The sequence below is a fragment of the Ornithodoros turicata genome, chromosome 5 (genome assembly GCF_037126465.1).
Source record: "Ornithodoros turicata isolate Travis chromosome 5, ASM3712646v1, whole genome shotgun sequence".
NCBI lineage: Eukaryota > Metazoa > Arthropoda > Arachnida > Ixodida > Argasidae > Ornithodoros > Ornithodoros turicata.
Window position 1 is genome coordinate 51,392,690 of NC_088205.1, and position 22,185 is coordinate 51,414,874.

At 47.2% G+C, this 22,185-nt stretch overlaps 1 protein-coding gene across 2 annotated transcripts in view; it reads left to right on the plus strand.

The window, feature by feature from the left end:
* LOC135394462 (sister chromatid cohesion protein PDS5 homolog B-like) overlaps positions 1–22,185 on the plus strand; it is a 96,833-nt gene that overhangs the window by 23,595 nt on the left and 51,053 nt on the right. For both annotated transcript variants that reach the window (XM_064625197.1, XM_064625198.1), the window contains exons 8-10: positions 5,194–5,334; positions 5,420–5,535; positions 5,629–5,723. In XM_064625197.1, coding sequence (XP_064481267.1) covers positions 5,194–5,334; positions 5,420–5,535; positions 5,629–5,723 — 352 coding nt within the window. The remainder of the gene's footprint in view (positions 1–5,193; positions 5,335–5,419; positions 5,536–5,628; positions 5,724–22,185) is intronic.

The following is a 22,185-nucleotide window of genomic DNA, read 5'->3' on the forward strand; positions in this document are numbered from 1 at the left end:
CTTCACCTCATTATCGAAACTGATTTTGAGGGACAAGGGAAGCTGTCATGGATCCCATTAATCTAACTTATCACTAAACTAACCAAGTTGATGATGTCTTAGGTTAGTTTAGTGAAGTTAGGTTAGATTAATAGGGCCATGGCCGCTTCGATAATGAAGCTGGGAGTGCGAGGCAAGCTGGCACAGCCGCCCTAATCTAACCTAATATATCACTAAACAAAGTGTATGATGTCATAGGTTAAAGATGGCTTTCCCGTAACACAAATAAATGAATCGGAAAGTTCCACTAAATCTACAAACGTACGACACTAAGCATTTGTTGAAGTGGGCTTGACCGCAATACACGGAAGTGTTAGGTGAAGCCAACTTTCAAATGGTGACGCCTAGCAAAGGAACATTTTTCACGCTAGAAAACGGACCTACATGCAAGCGTCCACAAATCCAAACCCGACGTGTTTTGTTTACTTTGTAGTGGCATCGCCATTACCATTCCCGCGCACCAATAACCTAGGCGCGCGGGTAGTAAAAACCTTTGCCTCGGCCAGCTCGGGCCCTAGTTCGACTGGCCTGGCTCTCACGGCAACCTGTGTCTAGTCTACCTCTTTCTCTGACATTGGTGACCCGGACGTTCCTTTCTGGAACGACGCTACTTTCCCTTTTCCGTCGGCGATGCATCAAGGCGACCCACCTCCGTCGTCGTCTAGCACAGGTTCCCTACAGCCCAACTCTGACGGACAACAGCACCATGTAGGAGCCATCGCCGTTAAACTTCCAGCCTACTGGGATCGCAATCCAGCTATCTGGTTCGCCCAGGCGGACGCCCAGTTCCATCTGGCCGGTGTGGCTGCTCAGACCACTCGTTTCTATCATGTCATCTCCGCCCTGTCTCCCGCGGCCGCCGAGGAAGTACAAGATCTGATAATCTCTCCCCCAACGCAGAACGCGTGTGACCAACTCAAGTCTGCCCTGCTGAAGCGTACGTCCGCCTCCGACCGTGACCGTCTGAGGCAGCTCTTATCGGCGGAAGAGCTCGGTGACAGGCGGCCTACCCAGCTCTTGCGCCGCATGAAGCAGCTCTTGGGAGATGACGCTCCGCAGGCCGGCGACAAATTCTTGTGTCAGCTGTTCATGCAGCGCTTACCCAATAACGTGCAGATGGTCTTGGCAGCAGCCGCGAATCTTCCCATCGACGAGCTCGCCACCCTCGCGGATGCTGTCATGGAGGTTGCCTCATCTCCTTCTCTTTCCGTTCTCGAGCAACCAACTACCCAGACTAGAGGGCGAGCGGTTCCCCCAGCCATTCCGCCCATCCCAGAATCTTGTCCTTCGGTTTCCCAACCCACTCCAGCCACCGAAGCTATACTCCAGCAGGTTAATAGCCTTACGCAATTGGTTGCGACGCTTGTTGCTCGCCCACGATCCCCGAGCCCCCGTCGCCCAAGGTTCCGCAGAGGTTCCCCGTCGCCACGGCGATCGCGATCTCGTTCCGCGAATCAGGATGGCCTCTGTTGGTACCACCATCGCTTCGGTGCCGAAGCCCACCACTGCTTGCTCCCCTGTTCTTGGACGGGAAACCCGCCGGCCCCCCACTAATGGCGGCAAGCGGATTCGGCCTCGGCGACAGCCGCCTCTTTCGTATCGTAGACCGTGTATCGGGCTTAAGGCTCCTGGTCGATACGGGCGCCGAGGTCAGCGTCATCCCCGCTGGTGCGCGCTATTCTCGTTCCCGACAACCTTGCTCCACACTCAAGGCCGCCAACGGTTCCATTATCCCGGTTTATGGCCAGCAGTCGCTCACTCTCAACATTGGGCTCAGAAGAGACTTCCGATGGCTTTTCCTGCTTGCAGACGTCACACAAGCCATCCTCGGATCCGACTTTTTAAATCACTTCAAGTTGCTGGTAGACGTTCACGGGAAGCGTCTGATCGACAGGACTACTTCCTTGTCAGTGCACGGACTACGTCTATCGACTCCACCGTTGCGTGTCTTGGCCTGTGCCGTGCCTGAATCACCAGCTGAATCACCCTTCGCCGCCATACTGAAGGAATTCCCGGCACTCACCCAGCCACCTGACTGGACCAGGCCTGTGCAGCACGACGTGGTCCACCACATCACCACCCGTGGCCCACCGGTCCACTTTCGCCCGCGTCGTCTGGCACTCGAGAAGTTCCGGGTAGCCAAAGCAGAATTCGACCACATGCTTGAGCTCGGAATCGTCCGGCCGTCATCAAGCACCTGGTCGTCGCCATTGCACATGGTGCCCAAAAAGACCGGAGATTGGAGACCGTGCGGCGACTATCGCGCTTTGAATCAAGCCACTATCCCGGACAGATACCCCATACCGCACATCTTGGATTTTGCTGCACAGCTGGAGGGCGCCACAGTATTCTCCAAAATAGATCTTGTCCGTGCGTACCACCAGATCCCGATGGCCGAAGAGGACATAGCCAAAACCGCGATCACAACACCTTTCGGATTATTCGAGTTTCTGCGGATGCCCTTCGGGTTGCGGAACGCCGCTCAGACGTTCAAGCGGTTTGTGGACAACATCATCCGCGGCCTCCTCTTCGTCTATGCGTATATTGATGATATCCTCGTCGCAAGTCGTTCGCCGGCCGAACACGAGCAACACCTTCGTGCGCTGTTCTCCCGTCTTCACGACTATGGAATCATCATTAACGCAGCGAAGAGCGAGTTCGGCGTTCCGGAACTCGATTTCCTCGGGCACCGTGTCAACAGCCAGGGAATCCTGCCTTTGCCTTCCAGAGTTGCGGCCATCCAGGACTTCCCACTTCCTTGACCAAGCTGCACCAGTTCCTTGGGTTAATCAACTTTTTCCGGCGCTTCATTCCGTCGTGCGCGGCCAAGCTTATTCCACTCGAAGCCATGCTTACTTCTAAACGTACTATGTCCCCACCGCCTCTATCATGGACCGAAGAAGCCACTGCCGCGTTCAAGGCCATTAAGGAAGAACTTGCGAGCGCATCGCTCCTTTTCCACCCCTGCCATGACGCCGAAACGTCCATTATGGTTGACGCCTCCAGCACAGCCGTCGGCGCCGTGCTTCAACAGCGTATCAGAGGAGCGTGGCGCCCCTCGGCGTTCTTCTCTCGCAAGCTCAAACCGCCAGAGACGAGGTACAGCACCTTTGGACGAGAACTTTTAGCCATCTACCTCACGATAAAGCACTTCCGCCCTTTCTTGGAAGGCCGTGCATTTACAGTGCTTACTGACCACAAGCCCCTTGTATATGCCTTCTCTGCATCAGGTACCAAATACAGTCCTCGCGAAACCCGTCACCTTGCGTTCGTCGCGGAATTCACCACCGACATTCAACACGTCAGCGGTGCTGACAATGCAGCGGCGGATGCTCTCAGTCGCGTGAACGCTCTCGGATCGCTGCCTGCACTCTCTCTCGACGCCCTGGCCCAAGCACAGACGCCGAGCTGGCTAAGTACCATTCTGGCGCGGCTTCTTTGACCATCGAAGATGTCGCCTTACCCGGTTCCTCCACTCTGGTTGCCTGCGACACTTCTCAGGGACGGCCCCGACCTTTCGTCCCCTCTTCCCTGCGACGTCGCATCTTCGAGACGTACCATGCGCTCTCTCACCCCGGCGCCCGCGCTTCTCTGCGCTTGATTTCCCAACGGTATGTCTGGCCGCACATGAACAAGGACGTCAAGAACTGGGTGCGCGTTTGCCTTCCCTGTCAGCGCAGCAAAGTGCAACGGCGCGTCCGCAGAGCACCAGAAAGGTTCTTGCCCCCCGACGACCGTTTCGCACATCTCCACATTGATCTGGTTGGACCGCTTCCGGTATGTGCTGGCCACCGGTATATTCTGACCATCGTCGATCGCTTCACCCGGTGGCCCGAAGCCATTCCCATTCACGACGCTACCGCCGCCACCGTCGCCTCAGCCTTCATCTCCACCTGGGTATCGCGGTTCGGTGTTCCGTCAATCATCACCACAGACCGGGGCGCGCAGTTCGAGTCCATCCTGTTTTCCAACCTCACGCAAGCCCTTGGCACCAAACGTATTCGAACAACCGCCTACCACCCGGCTTCCAACGGCCTCGTTGAGCGCTTTCACCGCCAGCTGAAAGCCGCGCTCCGGACCTCATCTGACCTTCCTTGGACAGAAGTCCTGCCCCTAGCTCTGCTGGGAGTTCGGTCGGCTTATAAGCCAGACTTAGGCTGCACATCGGCGGAATTAGTTTTCGGGACGTCTCTTCGCTTGCCTCGCGATATCATCGACCCACCTCCCGACTTCCCGTCTCCATCACCAGCCGACTACGTGTCCCGCCTTCGCCAAACAATGGCCGCCCTCCACCCGATCCCCCCGCGTGTGCCACGCTCTGCTGCGACGTACCAGCACCCCGAACTCGAAACGTGCTCACACGTCTTCCTCAGGTGCGACGCAGTCAAGAGGCCCCTTCAGCACCCATACTCCGGCCCGTACGCTGTCGTGCGAAGATCTCCTACGCATTACACCATCCTGGTAAAGAACCGAGAGGAGACTGTCGCCCTGCAGCGATTGAAGCCCGCCTTCCTCGATGTTCCTGCGACGTCCCCCAGCGCCGTTAACTCCGACACAGGGCCGACGCCAATTCTTCCTGCCACTTCGTCCGCACTTCACTCTCCACCCTCGACTTCATCGCCTCCCCCCCGCCGCCGACACGTCACCTGGGCCCCACAGCTATGTATCGCTCGACATCTTCCGACGCCTCACTAGGGGGGGAGCCCTGTAGCGGCATCGCCATTACCATTCCCGCGCACCAATAACCTAGGCGCGCGGGTAATAAAAACCTTTGCCTCGGCCAGCTCGGGCCCTAGTTCGACTGGCCTGGCTCTCACGGCAACCTGTGTCTAGTCTACCTCTTTCTCTGACAACTTCACCAGCAAGATGTGCCGCGGTCGGGAGCAAGTCGGGAGCGGTCGCGCGATTGCCGTAGTTCGCGCGTGTGTGGATCACGTCCTTGGTTTCCGCTTTCGCAAGCCCGGTTTACGGGTTAAACCCGAACTATTTTTATGTAAATCGGGGGGGGGGGGGGGGGTAAAAACGGGCTTTATCCCGTTTGAAGTCCTGTTATCCCGTTTATCCCAGAAAACTGAGGGCCCTAAATATTTTGTACACTGAACAACAGGTTTTGTCCAAAGTTTCGTCAAATTTTGTCAATTACATTTCTTGTAGTTCTTCAACAATGCCCTGGTGCTGGGCAGGACATCCGACAGTGCCTTGGGCAACCATTTGTACGAATTAATCTACGAGTTAAACATTCTTTGTCCCAGCATGTTGACGGCTGTACTGCCTCAGTTGGAGTTTAAACTGAAGGTAAGGCACACCTGATTCCACGCACTTATGGAGCATCATACACATTGTTGTAACACTGATCAACCTTGTTTTTATTCTCCTGCAGTGTAATGATGAACGGGAAAGATTAAGCGTGACGAAATTACTGGCACGCATGTTCTCGGACAAAAATTCTGACCTGGCAGCACAGAATCCGCCCCTGTGGAACTGTTTTTTGGGCAGGTTTGTATCGCAATCTAAAAATTATCGCATACATTTTTTTATAAATTCTATAATTTTATAAATTGCATATAAAATGTGGCTCTTTTGTCACAGATTCAATGACATAAGTGTCCAGGTTCGCATGCGGTGCGTCCAGTACTCTATGCACTTCCTCATCAATCATCCCAGGCTCCGAACGGACATCACAGGTGAGATGAGAGATAGTTAGAAAGACACTGTTGAATGATGACTGTTGAAGAAAATGCACCAGCACTGGTTTTTCGAACCCACGCCCTCTGATTTGGGGTTAGAGATGCTAGCAATTATACCAGCAGTACCTCTGGCCGACAGTCAGAGGGTGTGGTTTCGAATCCCACTCCTGGTGCCTTTTCTTCACCTGCGTCATTCATTTGTGAGGCTTCTGTTGTGTTTGTCCTTCTCGGTTTAATTGCCTCGTCCACTACAACGTTACAAAAGACACGATGACTAGAACCTGAAGTTTTGGGTTTGACCCGATTATTTCCCAAATTTGCACCCCGCATTGTGGTTCACCCTTCTCTGGTTAAACCAGATTAATACCCGGCAAATTGCCTTTCTCCAAGACGTTGCCAGACGTCTGAACCCAGCTCCTCCTGTGCTACGAAGTTGGCAACCTGGCAAGTATGGTAGTACAGTGCTGGACAGAAGTTCACGGAACACACTCCGGCGTATTCCTTCCTCAGAGTGACAACCTAGCAGGGAATGGTACCATATGGACTTACAAACAGGTGACTGGGTTACATAGGTACATGTCTGGAAGTCCGTACAGTCCCATTCGCCGCTAGCGTGTCACTCGGAGGAAGGAACGCGCCGGAGCACGTTCTGTAAACCTTTGTGGCAGGGTGGGCCACGCACACCTCCCAGCAGAAAGCTGGCTGTGCTCTCCAGTATTAATTAAAAAAGCGACTATTCGAAATTTTTAATATGAATCTAAGATTTTCGAGATTCGATTCGATTCGTATTTGTATTTGAAAATCGATATTCAAATTTTTCTCAAATGTTGGAATGTTTTGAATATCATACCAGCTTATTACCAAGCTGTTGCGGGTTATGCGCTTGAATTTTTACTAGGGGTGTGCGAATAATCGACACTCTCAAATTCGAATCTAATATCACACACTCAAAGTATTCTAGTCGCGAATCGAATACCTAATATTCGATTTTCCGAATATTCGACTATTTGCAGAATATGAACGACACCTCCCGAAAGCGGGCAACTCCTGACGCTTCCCTGCATGAGGTGAAGCCTGATTTACGAAATTGCCCATGCTGCAGCACCAACACAGACAGACTGTAGTTTAGCTTAAGACAACATTAGCCCAAGTTTATTGTGCATACTTGGTCTGAGGAAGGGCCGGCATCCCTCCCGTGTGCAGCTTAGCGGTGCCAGCCAGGGATTTTGATTTGAGGTCTGGGAGGTTGCCTTTAAAAACATAAGACTTAAGAGGGGATACCACCTCCGGCGGCCCCATGTATTTTCTATGGGACAAACTTTGCAGTCTCTTTCGGTAAATAATGAACGGATTTTCACGAGACTGGTCTTGTTGGATAGTATTCGGAAATGCGCTTTGTCGCTTCAGGAAAAAATATTGCTTTTCTCAAGACATTTTTCTAAACGCGTTATTGAAGTACAAAAAATTACCAAAATTGGACACTCAAGCTTTGACACGCTCTGATAAAAAAACTAAGAGACCTATGCGGAAATTTTCCTGGAGCGGCAAAGCAAAAATCTTTCTAGAGCATTTTAACACGAGGATCATCCACATCCGATTATCTGTTCTCTCGATATATGATAAAATGTGAAGGTTGGTAACGCGCTGCATTTTGCGCCTTCCTGTGGCGCCATATCGCGGGCTAAAGGGGTACAAAGAATCCCTCCGCCACACAGCAGCGTAAATCCAACACCCCATCCTAGATTCCCTTTCCTGAAAGGTTCCATTCCCTCTCATGAAGTCTTGGAAACAGCTCTTTATGGGAGATTAGGTAAGGGAATGACAAAAGCGTCTGCTGTTTGGGATTGTTGGAGATAGTATGTGTGTCGCAATCTCCCAGTCTGTTCTCTGCCTAGGGTTTTTCCGACCTGATCGGTATGGCAATGCAAGTTTTCCGGCAGGCAAGTCTGCAGCTATGTCGATCACCCTTGTTTGTTTTCTGTGCACAGTGGCCGCCAATTTTTCGGTGAAAGGACCATGTATCCTACTTGTATATGGTGCTGTCTTTGAAAGCATACAAGTTTTTAATTGCACTGAGTATGAAAATCGGCACTGCTTTTGTTATTAGTTGCTCCGGTGCAGGGTTTTAGGAAAAAATGCCCCCACCCCCAAATAATCAAAATGCCACCGAAAAAATTATCAGCTGGAAGAAATGTGCACACAAAAAATGTCCCCTGAGGGACATCCAATATTGATGCGCGTGGGATTGTTCACTTTGGACGTCGGCTTTTTGCTACAGTGTGAATAAACACGGGGGGGGGGGGGGGGGGATATGAAGATGAATTAAAGAAAAAGGGAAAAAAGGAAAGGTCAACCGAAGCGAGTAGTCGTATATTCTGTTTGAATTCCGAATCAAACATGCAATTCAACGTTCGAATTCCTAATCGCATCGATGTTTCTTCCAAACCGAACACATTTCAATAATTGATTGATTGATTATTTAAAAGAAAACCAGGGAGAAACATTTCAATAATGTCGAAGCTGCATACGTTAGACTAGAGGGCATAAAATAATGTGAGCGCTGCTCCAGCATGGAAAGCAACGGAGGACACGAAACGTCTAGGTAAATTGTAGCAAGATAAGCTAAGTTGATAAGGAAATTTAAAGATTACGTCCGTTTCATGCTGAATAATGATTTCGCATGTGGTGGATACCATGCGTACGGGTGTAGAAAAAAATGGTCGACAAAAAATGGCCCCTCAAGCAGTCTTGTGCCCGTTACTCGACAAAAGTCATTGATTACCGTTACCAATTACTCGACTCCGAATTTGATTGAGTATCGAGTAGAAAAGTAACGCGTTACTCCGGTCGTTACTCTACATTCACGCAAATTATACCCATCCTTGTGTGCCTCAAGAAAAAAAAAAAGAAGAAAAGAAAGAAAGAAAAAGCTGTTCAACAGCGGAACAGCTGAAGAACAGCAAAAAGCGCAAACGCGTAGAAGAGGTAGATCTGTACGGCTACTGTATTTATGGCCCCGGAAGCCATTGACCCGATTGAACATTGAGAACATTGCGTGGAACTTCCCCATGACTCACTAAACCCCAAAAGCTTCATGTACCACACCTCTGGTGTAGGAAGGGATTTGGGAGAGCGACCCTGAGATTCCAGAACGTTATTACAATGACCTCCGCTTGCTATAGTAGAACTAGAGTCACTAAAAAAGAACGGTAGCACCCCGATTCGTCCAAATGTTTATTTCGTCCAAGTATTCACAACGTCCAAGTACTCAGCACGTCCGAAAAAAATTGGACATAGTGGGCATTGGACGAACTGAACCAAAGGGGGGAAAACTTGACCAACCCGTCCAAATAACCGTACCGTCCAAAAGCTTGTTTCGTCCGAAAAGGGAGGGGGATCTCCGAATGCCGGTAGCACCCCGATTCGTCCAAATGTTTATTTCGTCCAAGTATTCACAACGTCCAAGTACTCAGCACGTCCGAAAAAAATTGGACATAGTGGGCATTGGATGAACTGAACCAAAGGGGGGGCAACTTGACCAACCCGTCCAAATAACTGTACCGTCCAAACGCTTGTTTCGTCCGAAAAGGGAGGGGGATCTACGAATGCGAGTGAACAATTGCTTCGTTTACGATTGAAGATAGGATTTAAACATTCACACCGAAAGATGTCATGCCATACACCAAGTAAAACGAAAAACAAATGCTCAGCCTGCTCTGTTTATTTATTTTTCTTTCTTTTTTTTTCATTCCAACAACTGACTTATTAGTTAGCATGGCCCAGCAAGTGGGACATGCGCTGCAGGTATGCCTTGATGACATGAGCAAACTGCTCTGTTACGTCTGTGAAGGGTGCTTCGTTTCCCAGCATCATTTCCCCTGAGCTGTATTTTCCGTACACCCATGAGAAGGAAGAGCGAGCCTCTTGTATCGTCGCGTTGTTCGCCACGAAATTGCCTCGTCTCCTGCTTGGCGAAGCCCCGTTCAACAGCACCCGAATGCGTACCTGCAAATGGCGGTAAGAAGCATGAATACAAAGAGAGCAAGCGAGGAAGTATATATGCTATATTCTATTAATTATCATGATGATGTTCCCTGATTATGCGAATTTGTTGCTTACCTGCTCACATTGTGTATGGTTGACTCAAATTCGACGAGGAACTTCGAAAACGTCATGTGGGGTTGGCTCTTGAATTTCATGCGCAGCGAATTATGCCCCCCTTCGGCGTGATTGTTTGTGCGGAGATCGTCCTCGTTTTAGCGGGTCTTATGCATTCCATAATAGAGTTCTCCGATTCTAGTTCCCGTCAAATAATTTTGAAATGTCATCCTCTCCGTGAAAATACAAGGCTTGTCATATATATTTTTAAACACATCACAGAGCGTTCTATTACAAATGAAAGAAAATCAATGATGACGATAAAATAGCAAGGACATTATCTACTGTATATAGCTCACAGTATAAAAAAGACCCTAAATTAGCATCCTAAATTAATTAGGATGCAGTCATACACATACGTTGATGATTGGAAAGAGCGAAACCGAAACAGAAATCGCGTTGTATTTCGCTAAAACGGTATTCTCTAAAACGGCTTTCGCTGAAACGTAACCTCGCCAGGGTGGCAATCATAAGGCCGAAACTCATAAGGCCGAACTATCAAAAGGCCGAAACTCATAAGGCCGAAAAGTCAAAACACCGAACAATCATAAGGCCGAAAACCAGAAGACCGAAAAGTCATAACGCCGAACAATCAGAAGGCCGAAAATTCAGAAGACCGAAAAGTCAGAAAACCGAATTATCGAAATCGAAATTAAATTTAAATTATTTAAATTTATTTATTTATTTTGAATTATTTAAATTTAAATTAATATATTATCGAAAAATAAGGAAGCAAATATACGAAAACTTTTTACAACTGCGATAAAAAATTAGCTCCACAATTTAGGTAGGGTAGACATGTTGTGAATTAACATCACAAATACTTTCACCGAACTTCGCGTTAATGACGCACTTCCCATCACTTAGGGGCACACAAAAAGGAAAAGTAGACATACGAACCACTGTGTTATTGATGCGTTTATTGTACACAATGGCAGCAAGTTAAAATGAAAAATTATGAGCTATACCCCGGAGGAACTGCTGAACGTCTCGGGTATTCCTCTCACTCAAAACGCGCATGAGACGATCTTCGCGAAGCCTTTGCTGCTTGCGCGGACGAGGGGGGGCTTCTCCTCGGATAAGCCGCTCTATGGTGGTCTCTGTGGTCTCCTGCTCCTCTTGCATAGCAGTTATGAGCCTGAAAACGCTGACGTGATCGCAGCCAATTAATGTGTTCCACCGGCGATGCCAGGCCTCAACCCCGTTTGTGGTCCGTGGTCGTTCGTCGTCTGTGAGGCATGATAAGTTCCAAAGAGAGGGTGGATACGTGGGCGTGCTCCTAATGACGACTGGTTGCCCATCAGCAGTCGTACGTCGTATTGGCCTACCCAACATGTAGTTAATTTCCCACCAGTCCAGCAGTGGCGACGCATCCGATGGGAAAAGTGTCTTCAAGCTGAAGTAGGCCTCCCTCACTTCGTCGAGTGGCAGAAAGGCCAACGCGGCGAGCTGTCGTACCTTAATTGCGAAGTCGTCAACGTTCTCGACGTACAGTCTTGACAATCCCAGGTGCTGCACCCTCCGCCACAGTATTTGACACAAGTGAAAAAAACACCCATAGACGTTGGTATCAGGCAGCTCCACCCGAACAGCATTGATGGCTGCAACCTCAAAATCCACAACAATAGCTCTTGGCGACAGCAATATTTGCTGCTCTGCCGCGAGGTCAACGACGTCGCGCAAAAGCTGCTGGTAAGCTAGCTGCGTTCTCCGCGACATCAGACAGTACACTAAAGGGAAGAGAGACCCTTGCACGTAAGCGTGGATCGTGTACAATTGCTCAAACAACCTAGACACAGTCTTAAATGTACCGTCCATAAGCCACGTTGTCGAGGATTCAAGGTACGCCAAGTTCTCGTCTGTGCAGAACACAATGACCCTCGAACCGTCGTCGCAAATGGTGTCGTAGCGCAGAAATAACTTCCCTTGTAGCGAGCGCCTGTGGTCGTCACCAAGCACTAAATCATCGATGCAGTCCGGTTCGCGTGGAAGACCGACTCTTCTTGCTCTTCGAACCAGTTGCCTCATTGCGCTGTCACTTGGGAGCTGTAGCCTCGTCGTGCTATTCATCGCGCTTGACACTTGCTGCACAATCCTCACTGGGGCTTCACGAGAAATCGATGCCGAATTCTTAATTGCAGTCCTCGCGTCTAAGACGTCTCCTCTGCAGATATCAGGGGCATGAAAATGGCTCCTCGTTTTCTTCGTCAGAATGTGCTCCTCGTGCACCAGCTCCGTAATGATGCGGCCTTTGCATTCCGTTTTGCGCTCACAACGCCAATAATGTCGAGTACTTTTCGTTCTGTCTAGAATATACACATAGCCATCGTCGCAAACAATTTTAACGTTACCTTTCTGAGAAGATAGTCGCCGTAGTGCTACGCCTTCCATGACTAGCTGATCAACTGACGACGGTCCAGTCAACTCTCCACGAATAGGGAGAGGCCGGTAACGTTTCCCGGTGACCCATTTTCAACAACGGCTTCAACCCAGGTCATTCCTAAAACCAGTTCGGTATCATCAGCACTGATTCAGAACTGCATCTAATTGTTCGGCCTCTGGATAAATAGGGTGAGTAGCCGGTGACAAGCGCGTGGTCATTACACAGTTCTTGAAATAGAACTACAGTGGCTAGTGTAATAGAACGGTACAGAAAGTTGCAGGCTAACCGAAAAAATAAATAAAATAAAATAAAAAAATATAGAGATCTTGTCTCGGCCTTTTGATCGTTCGGTATTTGGCTTTCGGTCTTATGATACTTCGGCGTTCTGATTTTTCGGCCTTTGGGCTTTCGGCCTTCTGATTTTTCGGCCTTTTGACTTTCGGCCTTCTGATAGTTCGGCCTTATGATTTTTCGGCCTTTTGACTTTCGGCCTTCTGATAGTTCGGCCTTATGATTTTCGGCCTTTTGATAGGCTTCCCTATCGCCATCTTCTCTAAAACGATATTCTCTAAAACGAGGCTCTCTAAAACGGGATCTCTAAATCGAGGTTCGCTAAAACGAGGTTCTCTAAAACGAACGGCTCCCATCGGTGTAATTTTTTTCGAGACCATTTGTTCCATCACCAAATTTTCCGGGACCATTTTTTCGGGGCCGTTCGACCAAATGGCGCTCTATCAAATAGGCGGACACCTTCGAATTGCTTCTGTAACTGAATTCTTTGGAGACTACATTTCACAAAACGGAAGAAGCGCATTGTTTGTGTTCACGTGAGATGCGCGCTGCAGAAGGAGCATATTCCACTGAGTGACCGAGTGCAATTGTCCAAAATGGGCACTGCTTGATGAACATAATAAATCCCAGTCCCGAGCAAAATACCAAGCCGTAGCGATTCTCGGCAAAGTGTGGAATTCCTGCGCAGTCACACCTGAAAAGCGATTTTACAGAAAAGTATTTCTCGCATATAACTCGCACTGAAAAAAGTACCGCATTTTTCTGTGTACAAGCTCCGTTATATATAAAAAAAGTTCTCTGAAGAAGTCCTGCGCAGGATGATGACGCGCATATGATGACATTAGATGACGCGCAGGATTTCTTCAGAGAACTTCTTTCAATGTATAACGGCGCTTATACACTGAAAAATACGGTCGAAAAAATACACTGTGAGTCTTCCTTTCTGGTTTTCGTGCCATATGACCATTTGGGCCTTCTGGACGTTAGGGCCTTCTGGACACCTTATCCTGTCCTGCTCATTTGACCCAAATGCGCAAAAGGCCCAATTTTTTTGGGGTCTTATGAACATGTGGACGTTTTGGTCACTTGGGCCTTATGCCGTCCGTAACGTCATGTGGGGTTGGCTCTTGAATTTCATGCGCAGCGAATTATGCCACCCTTCGCCGTGATTGTTTGTGCAGAGATCGTCCTCATCCGCAAACTAATTCCAGAGATGAACGTTGGTAAGCCACAGCCGCTCGAAGTAGTCTACGTAAAGGCAAAGGACCGCAAGTTTCCTTTCAGATCCCTAGATGTTTCCAAGAAAGATCACTGACATTGGGAAACGCGGTACGTAGCGAGAACACAGTTATAGAAAACAACACATCGTTAACTGGACGGTCACTGTATAGGTCAGCGGTCCTGTGAACGGGTTTGTGTTTTCTGTGAGTCCCCGTTTGATCAATAATCCATTTGCTTTCATGAATACAGTCACCTGCCATTCACCCAGTGTCAAAATGGCCTGTGCTTTCATGAATGCAGCCAGGCAGTCGCCTGCCGAAAGGAGCAGAGCTTTAGGCAGTCGTCTGCCGAAAGGAGCAGAGCCTTTGGGAATTTCCCCATTTGGACGAAACGGGCTATTGGACGGTACGGGTATTGAACGTGCTGGGCAAGTTTCTCCCCGCCTGTTCATTTCGTCCAAGTGTTCAGTACGTCCGATTTTTTTTCGGACGAATTAAATATTTGGACGTTGTGAGTACTTTGACGAAATAAACGTTTGGACGAAATGGGGCGTAACCAAAAAGAACGGCCCAACTAAGGCTGAATGAACGTCGAATGAACGTTTCATCAAACGCAGATTCACCGAATCCGAAAATCGAAAAAGACTGCAGATGCATACCATAAACAACGTTGAACTAAGGTTTTATATGGGTGTTAATTCATTATTTTTCGTTGTACCATGGCGAAATTATCTTCGTAGCACCCGCAGATTTCGGGTAGCTTACGCGCACATATCGCTATCCCATTTCAGATCTTTCCCTACCAATGAAAAAGGTGCCCAGAAAATGTAGAGGTTGCTCCCAGCTTGGGGTCATTTTTTTTTTCAATATGTGTCCTACTGGTATGCGTGATTGTTCCGCACTGTTCTATTCCGCTGTGCTGTTCGTGAATGACAAAGATATGAAAATAACCAGTGGTCTCCCCTCTTCAGCTGAAAAACCAAACAAACAAAAAAAAGAAGAAAAATCTCGCATATTCGTTTCGAATACAGCTATTTACAATTCGTTTCGCATGTAGTGCCCCTGCGAATTAATTTCTATCGGAATGAAGTTCACCAGGGCGCCGACAATCGCTCATCGGACAAGAGCTCACTCAACGATATCGCTCACATTTTTACCGACTGCGACTCCTTTACTGCCATGGCCTTTTCTTTTTCTTCTGTGGGTTCAAATGTCCCCGGACAAAATGTCCCCCGAAAAGGCCCCTTACAAAATGTCCCCAGCTGCCGTCACTCAGCCGTCTGAGAGTCCTCAACTGCGTTCTTGTTCGGAGAATTAAAAAATCAAATTATTCTGATTTTTTTTTATTTAAATATGGTGAATATTGATTAAATCACTGAGTTGATTTTTGTCTTCTAAGACAGATCTTCACCTCATGGCTTCCGTGTGCCACCTCGTAGTAGCGAAATCACTTTTTGAGCACATACAAAGAAGGGCGTCTAGACTTCTAACAGTGCGGCTAACAGTTACTAGCTAATGCAAATGGAGATCTTTATTTGAAAACTATATATTATGAATTACACCGAATAGTAATAGGAAAAAGAAATAACTGGAAAAGTTCTACGCTCGTGGAATGACCACCCGCCATGTGTAACCAAATTGTTTGCCAGTGTGCCGGAGAGCCATTGAAGGGGTCACGTGACGCTGTTTGTGCTAAAAGTCACTGAAGTATAATATATTTCAGGCTGTGGTTCATTCCCAGGCTCAGTCTCAACTTCCCCAGCGTCTCCAGTTTTATGTTACTATTCGAATTCAAACATAACATAAGGGAGGTGATTTAAATCTTGATTAATATTCATGACTTAAATCGCAATTAAAATCGGTGGTTTAAATCTGGCTGATTTAAATCAATCAACCCTGCACATGATAGCATGAAAACCATGTCACATTTGAGGTACCAACGGCTGTGCAACCGGACGGCATCTGGGGACATTTTCGGGGACGTTTTGTCCGGGGACGTTTTGTCCGGGGACGTTTTGTCCGGGGACATTTTGTCCGGATCCCGAGACTCGTAAACATCAAGCATAGACATGAAAGAACTAAGATGTGGGTTCGAGTCCTACAGCTTATTAACCTTTTCAGTGACTTTCTCCTTTCATCGTTAATAAAGCATAGGTTCGCTTGCGTGTGTTTTGCAGATTGGAGAAATTCTATATGGTAATGTAATCAATCAATCAATCAATCAATCAATGCACCACATTTTTTCTGTGAATACACACCACTTGGCTTTACGAAAGCCTAGCTTCTATCTGCGAAATGTTTTGCAACTCCCAGCCAAAGAAACATCAGCAGGTCAATATAATTTTAAAGAAATAAGCGCGGCGAACGAAACGTAACACTTCGACTTTGCGTGCTGGTGTCGAAGAACTCAGACATGGAAAGCTTAGGAAAGCTAAGATAACATCAACCCCAGAAGTCAGGAGATGCTGTCCAAAAAGGGACAATGAAGAAGAATTCGCCTTGGTCGGCCCTGTCTTTTTTCGTTTAGCTCAGTTGACCTTGGCAACCCACACAAGACGGGAGATCCCTGCACCTCAATAGTCAAGGAGGTCACACGTGTTTATGGAACTACACCATCCCGCGGAGGAGAAACTCGTAACAGGGGTATTCATTAGAGCTTTCACCTTGATGAGACCCGGATGTTTGTGTGGCGCCATCTACATGCGACAAAGTCGTGAATCGGAGATGGCTCCTCGGTGATATCCCCTCTTAAGTAGGGCCTACAACCCAGGAACAAAAAGGGTGTCATAAAGGTGTCCCTTACGTTCAAAATTTCAGCAACGTAACTTCCTCGAGACATACATGTCTCGTTGAAAGCAGACAGTAATTTGCTCCTGCAACAGTTTCCTGGAGCGGGACTGTTAGCATCGCTTTCGATTTGAACACAAGTTCAAGCGCGGCGTCAGCATTTTCCTCAGAAGAAAAATAGCACACTGTCATATCCAGCACTGATTCTACCTCAGATGCACTAGGTACAGGCACTGGTTCATGGCTGGGGTCGCTACCATCCTCTGGTCTAGTTCAACTGGTGCACGTGGTGTCGATGATCAGTCCGCGTCAGTCAAGAGCCCAGTCTCCACGCCGTCATCTACCCTGACATAGTGCCAGTTAGGGAAATAAATGATGACAGTGAACGGGTTGTAGGATGATATTGACAGTCGCGAAGTCATAAAAGCAAGTGCCGGCATGCGAACGCACCTCCACCCTTCACAGCCTCAAGAGGAAGAGAGAAAGAGAAGGGGGGCGGAGGGAGAATGCAAGTGTTCGCGAATTATTCAATGTATATGCTCGTCCATTCGAATTACCGGGACTTTCACCCCATTGAAATCCATGTGGCTTGGACGGGACCCGGACGAAAGTTCGAATTATCCGGAGGTTCGAATTAAGTGATTTCGAATTAACGAGTTTCTACTGTATCTGGGTCTGGACATGTGATGTAATCCTGCAATCTTCTTTTGTTTGTCATACTTGCCATTGCTGGCCATGCCGAGAGGCAGGGGTGGCCAGTAATACTATTTTTTCGTATTATAATACTAACACATAATACACCACAAAAACACGTATTATAATACTAATGCAAATACTTTTTGAAAATGTGTAATTTAATACATAATAATACTCATACTGTAATATATACTCATACAGTCAAACCTCGTTACAACAAAACGCGATAGAGCGAAATAATTTGGATTCCCCGGCAGAGGGCCATAGAGATCAATGTATTTTAACTCCTGCTACAACGAAACACTTTAGCCGCGGCCTCGATACAGCGAAAGAACGAGATCAGGTTTATGAGCCCAAAGCCGACTTTAGGGTCATGAAAACAAAGGGCGCAAGCAGCGTCCTGTTCCCGCGGCGAAAGATGGCACGCGTGATTAGGGTCGGGAGGAATCTGGTGCTTACAGAAGGAAGTCTGTGTCATTGGAAGGTTAGGGATTTTCTTCCGAGGCTTCTCCTTTTCGCGCTTGTTTTGAACTGTCCGGTTGCAGCCAAGTAAAAAGAGCACGAGACGCCGGCAACAGACATGCCGTAGCAACGGAGAGCCTTGCGGAAAACGCACTGTCATAGACGTAGAAGGTTTGCGGGAGATCGCAACACGATATGGAGAAAGCTGCGGAGGCTTCGGCGGCGTACGAACAATGTGTGGCACTGCGTCTTCTAGGCATGACGCAGACGCGTATAACCGGCTATTTCACGCAAGAATAAAATACCATAGGTGCACTTTGGCACTGTATTTGTAGTTGCTGGCATTTTCCACAAAAAACTTTTCCGCATCGTAGCGGGTGTTATCGACGCTTATGTATAGCGCGCGCCCTTGCAAAGGTCGCGATCTGTGACCTTCAATTCGGTACAACGAAATGTTCGATACAACGAAAGAAATTGCAGTCCCCGTGGGTTTCGTTATATCGAGGTTCGACTGTATTACGGTAATAAAGAAATACATAACTTTTTTTAAAAGCCCAGGGCGTACCAGACATTTGTTTCATAATTTACAGTGCCTGTTGTATGCAAAAATAGATATATTACTGGCTATTTGGCTTTAATTATAATATTTTCTCAAAAATTCAATCCGAGTGCTCTCCTGTATGGTCGAAGCAAAGAACATCTTGTGGCATATCCGACATTATCAGCTCACGTAGCGTTGCAGTTATTTATTTATTTATTTTATTTCCATACACCTCAAGGGCCCAGAGTGCATTACATAAGGGAGGGTGGGCCAGGCAACATGTACATACTCAACAACAAGTGTACAACAACAAAAAAGAAAAAAAAAAGGAACTGGAGGGAAATAACACGAAAAAATTTTGTACAAAATAGAAAATGTTTATGACACAGCGAAGTGACGCTGTAATGCAATGCGGAACTGATGAGGGTCGGTGACATTGACAGTGTCCTGAGGTAAGTTGTTCCAGTCGATGATAGTGTTAGGAAAGAATGATTTACTGAAACAAGTGGTGTGAGACTGAATACGGGAAACCTTGTAAGAATGATCGAGTTGAGCTGAAATGCGAGTAGGAGGTAATATGTAATGGGGGCGTAACGAGTTCGAACGATAAATGTGGTTGAAGAGACAGAGACGAGAAATCCGGCGACGATGAGAGAGGTCAGCTAGCTGAAGGCGTTGCTTTATCTGGGATACACTAGAGAAAGGAGAATAATCAGATGTAATGAATCGGGCAGCCCGGTTTTGAATTTTTTCGATTTCAGTGATTAAACATTTATTTTGCGGATCCCAGATAACAGACAAGAGGAACATGGAATAGGGCGCCCGTTGATGGAATATGTGCGCAAGGACGGTGATGTAATTCGGCGAAAGCACACATGAACACATTTATCAATATTTAATGACATTAGCCATTTTTCACACCAGTTATGGACTAAGGTTAGGTCTTTTTGTAGGGCGATTTGCTAAGCATCAGAGGATATTACACGGTATAAACCGCAATCATCAGCGAACAAGCGAATAGAACTAGAAATAGAAGCAGGTAAATCATTTATGTATATGAGGAACAGAAGGGGGCCGAGGACGGAACCCTGGGGAATTCCGGAAGTGACAGGGCAGAAATCCGAAGAGAACTGGATAACAGTGACATGCTGTGAACGGGATGTGAGAAACGCAGATATCCAGGAGAGAATAGTAGGGTCAATGTTTAGATGGGATAGTTTTAATAAAAGGCACTTGTGTGGAACTCTGTCAAAAGCTTTAGAAAAGTCGAGAAAGATGGCGTCGAGTTGAAGGCGATTGTCAAGAGCTTGATGAATATCATGGACGAATACAGAAAGTTGCGTCTCACATGAGTGACCCTTACGAAAACCGTGTTGCTGTGGGAAAATTAGGGAGTTTGCCTCCAAGTACCTAATTATGTTAGAATGAATGATGTGTTCCAATATTTTAGATGGAATGCTTGTAAGGGATATCGGACGGTAGTTCTGAGGGTAGTCTGTCGGTAGTCTGTCGCCCGATTTATAAAGCGGTATAACATTAGCAGTGCGCCAGTCATGAGGGACGTAACCATGGTCTAGCGACTGCTGGAATATAATAGACAAAAAAAGGCTCGACAGTTGCTTCGTACCTTTTAAGATTTTAGAGTTTATGTTGTCGAGACCACACGATGATGAAATTTTAAGTGACTCAATTACTTTCACAATGCCAGACGGAGAGATGGCAATTGAACCCATCGAGTCGGTATTTACCTTAGAAAGGGATGGCAGGTCGTTTGTGTCTTCAGAAGTAAACACGCTGGCGAAGACCTTGCTGAATATATTCGGGCGTGCATTTTCAGGGATCTTGTTGCCTCGATCGTCTGTCAAGGATGCTTCGGGAGTATGCCTAGGATTTATCGCGTGCCAGAACTTTTTGGGGTCAGTGTTGATGAACGTAGCTAGGTCTTGACCATAAAATTTTTCTTTGGATTGACGAACAGCTTTCTTGTATGCACATGCACAAGAGTTATACTTCTCCCCAGCAGCATCAGTATTTATGAAGTTGGCCCGTCTGAAAAGCCGCTTCTTTTTATTTAACAAGGACCTAATGGTACGGTTGAACCAAGGAGCTGTCGACGAAACGACTATGATAATAAGTGGAATGTGTTTCTCGACTAGCTCAGTGATTTTGTCTTTGAAAAGAGACCAGTTGTCCTCTACGGACCGAGTGGAAAAGGTGGAGACAAAGTAATCCAGGTAGTTTGACAAACCTTCGTTTATGGCTGGAAAGTCAGCTCTGTTGTAGTCGCGTATTACTTTCTTTCTTAGTTGCCGCTTAGGCAACGTGACCGACACTAAGAAATGGATAACCTGGTGATCACTGAGAGGACCAAGTGAAGTGATGTCAGCAATCGTGTCGGGATGATTTGTCAGGATTAAGTCGAGAGTGGTCGTCGATGATGATGAAATTCTAGTAGGACAAGTAACCATTTGGCTAAAGTTGAAATCAGCACAGAAATCTAAGAAATCCCTTGCAATGGCACCTGAGCCTGGTTTTATAGAAAGTGTTTCCCAGTGAACAGCAGGAAAGCTGAAATCACCACGCAAATGCAATTTATGGGTTGGGTAACGTGCTACAATATCACTCACAACAACTTGCATATCTGATACAAAGCTATCGATACAGGTTGGAGGCCTATAACACACACCAAGTAGTAAATTCGTGAAACAACACTCGATGCAAATCCAAATTATCTCCAATGCTGAAGATACTGGTACACAAAAGGATGGCACGTGTTCTTTAACGGCTATCAGAACGCCACCGCCCCTTCTACCCTCGCGATCATGGCGATAAAACACAGTGAGGGAAGTCGCGAATAAGTTCAGTATCAAGAATGCCTGGCGGTAACCAGGTTTCAGTTAGGACAAGAGTATCGCACGAGATAGAAGATAATGTTTCACGGGTCTCCCTGTTTAGGGAGAAGGCTCCTAATGTTTGTAAACACAACAGAAAGAGGAAGCGTGGATTGAACAGGCGGGGGCGCCGATACCGCAAGTTGAAATATTTGCTATTTACATTCCTCAATTTGTTCATTACTCTCGTTAAAACGATAGCACTTGTTATCAACCAACAGTTTATCATATTTTAGTTTGAAAGGCAGTGCAAGTGACTTAGCAAAAGCAAGCAGTTGGGAACGTGCTTCGCACACTTTGAGTGAATGATCACCGCTAATGGAGTACCCGGACTGCTTCAATTTATGTCCCAAAGACAGAATTTCTTCCTTCCTCTTGAAAAATTTGAACTTAACGACAACAGGACGATGTCTTTCTGGACGGTACCGTCCTAATCGATGAGCACGTTCAATTTCATCATGGGAAACACTCACATTTAGCTTTTCTGAACACAGCTCGATCACTTTAGCCTCTGACCGAGCCCACGATTCTCCAGCAACGTCAGTGATTCCATGGAAAATTAAGTTGGAACGGCACATTCTGTTTTCCATGTCATCAATTTGGTTCTCAAGCTTCGTGATATGTTTGGACATATCGGCGGATGTCAACTGAATGTTGCTAATATCAGTTCGCATGACTTTCAGGGATGTTAATTCAGTCTCAATTGTTTCAACTTTGGTAGAGAGGTTCATTACCGCTTGATCTGCAGCGTGCAGTTTTTCTTTCATGTCCTTCATGTCGTTCAACAGAATGGCTTGCCCGACCTCCAAGCGGGGGAGTATTGCGATTGCGTCGAGTAAACGAGACATTTGTTCTTCCGTAACCGTAGGGCCTGGGTTTAGTTCTACGTCCCCAGACTGAACAAGTAACAAGGATGATACATTGTAGCAATCACAGAACATGGATAGCAAAGCATGGGGGCTCGGGAACATCACCACACAGACATTGTCAGATTTCCTAGCAAGTAAGGAGTGACGATTACAAACCTGAA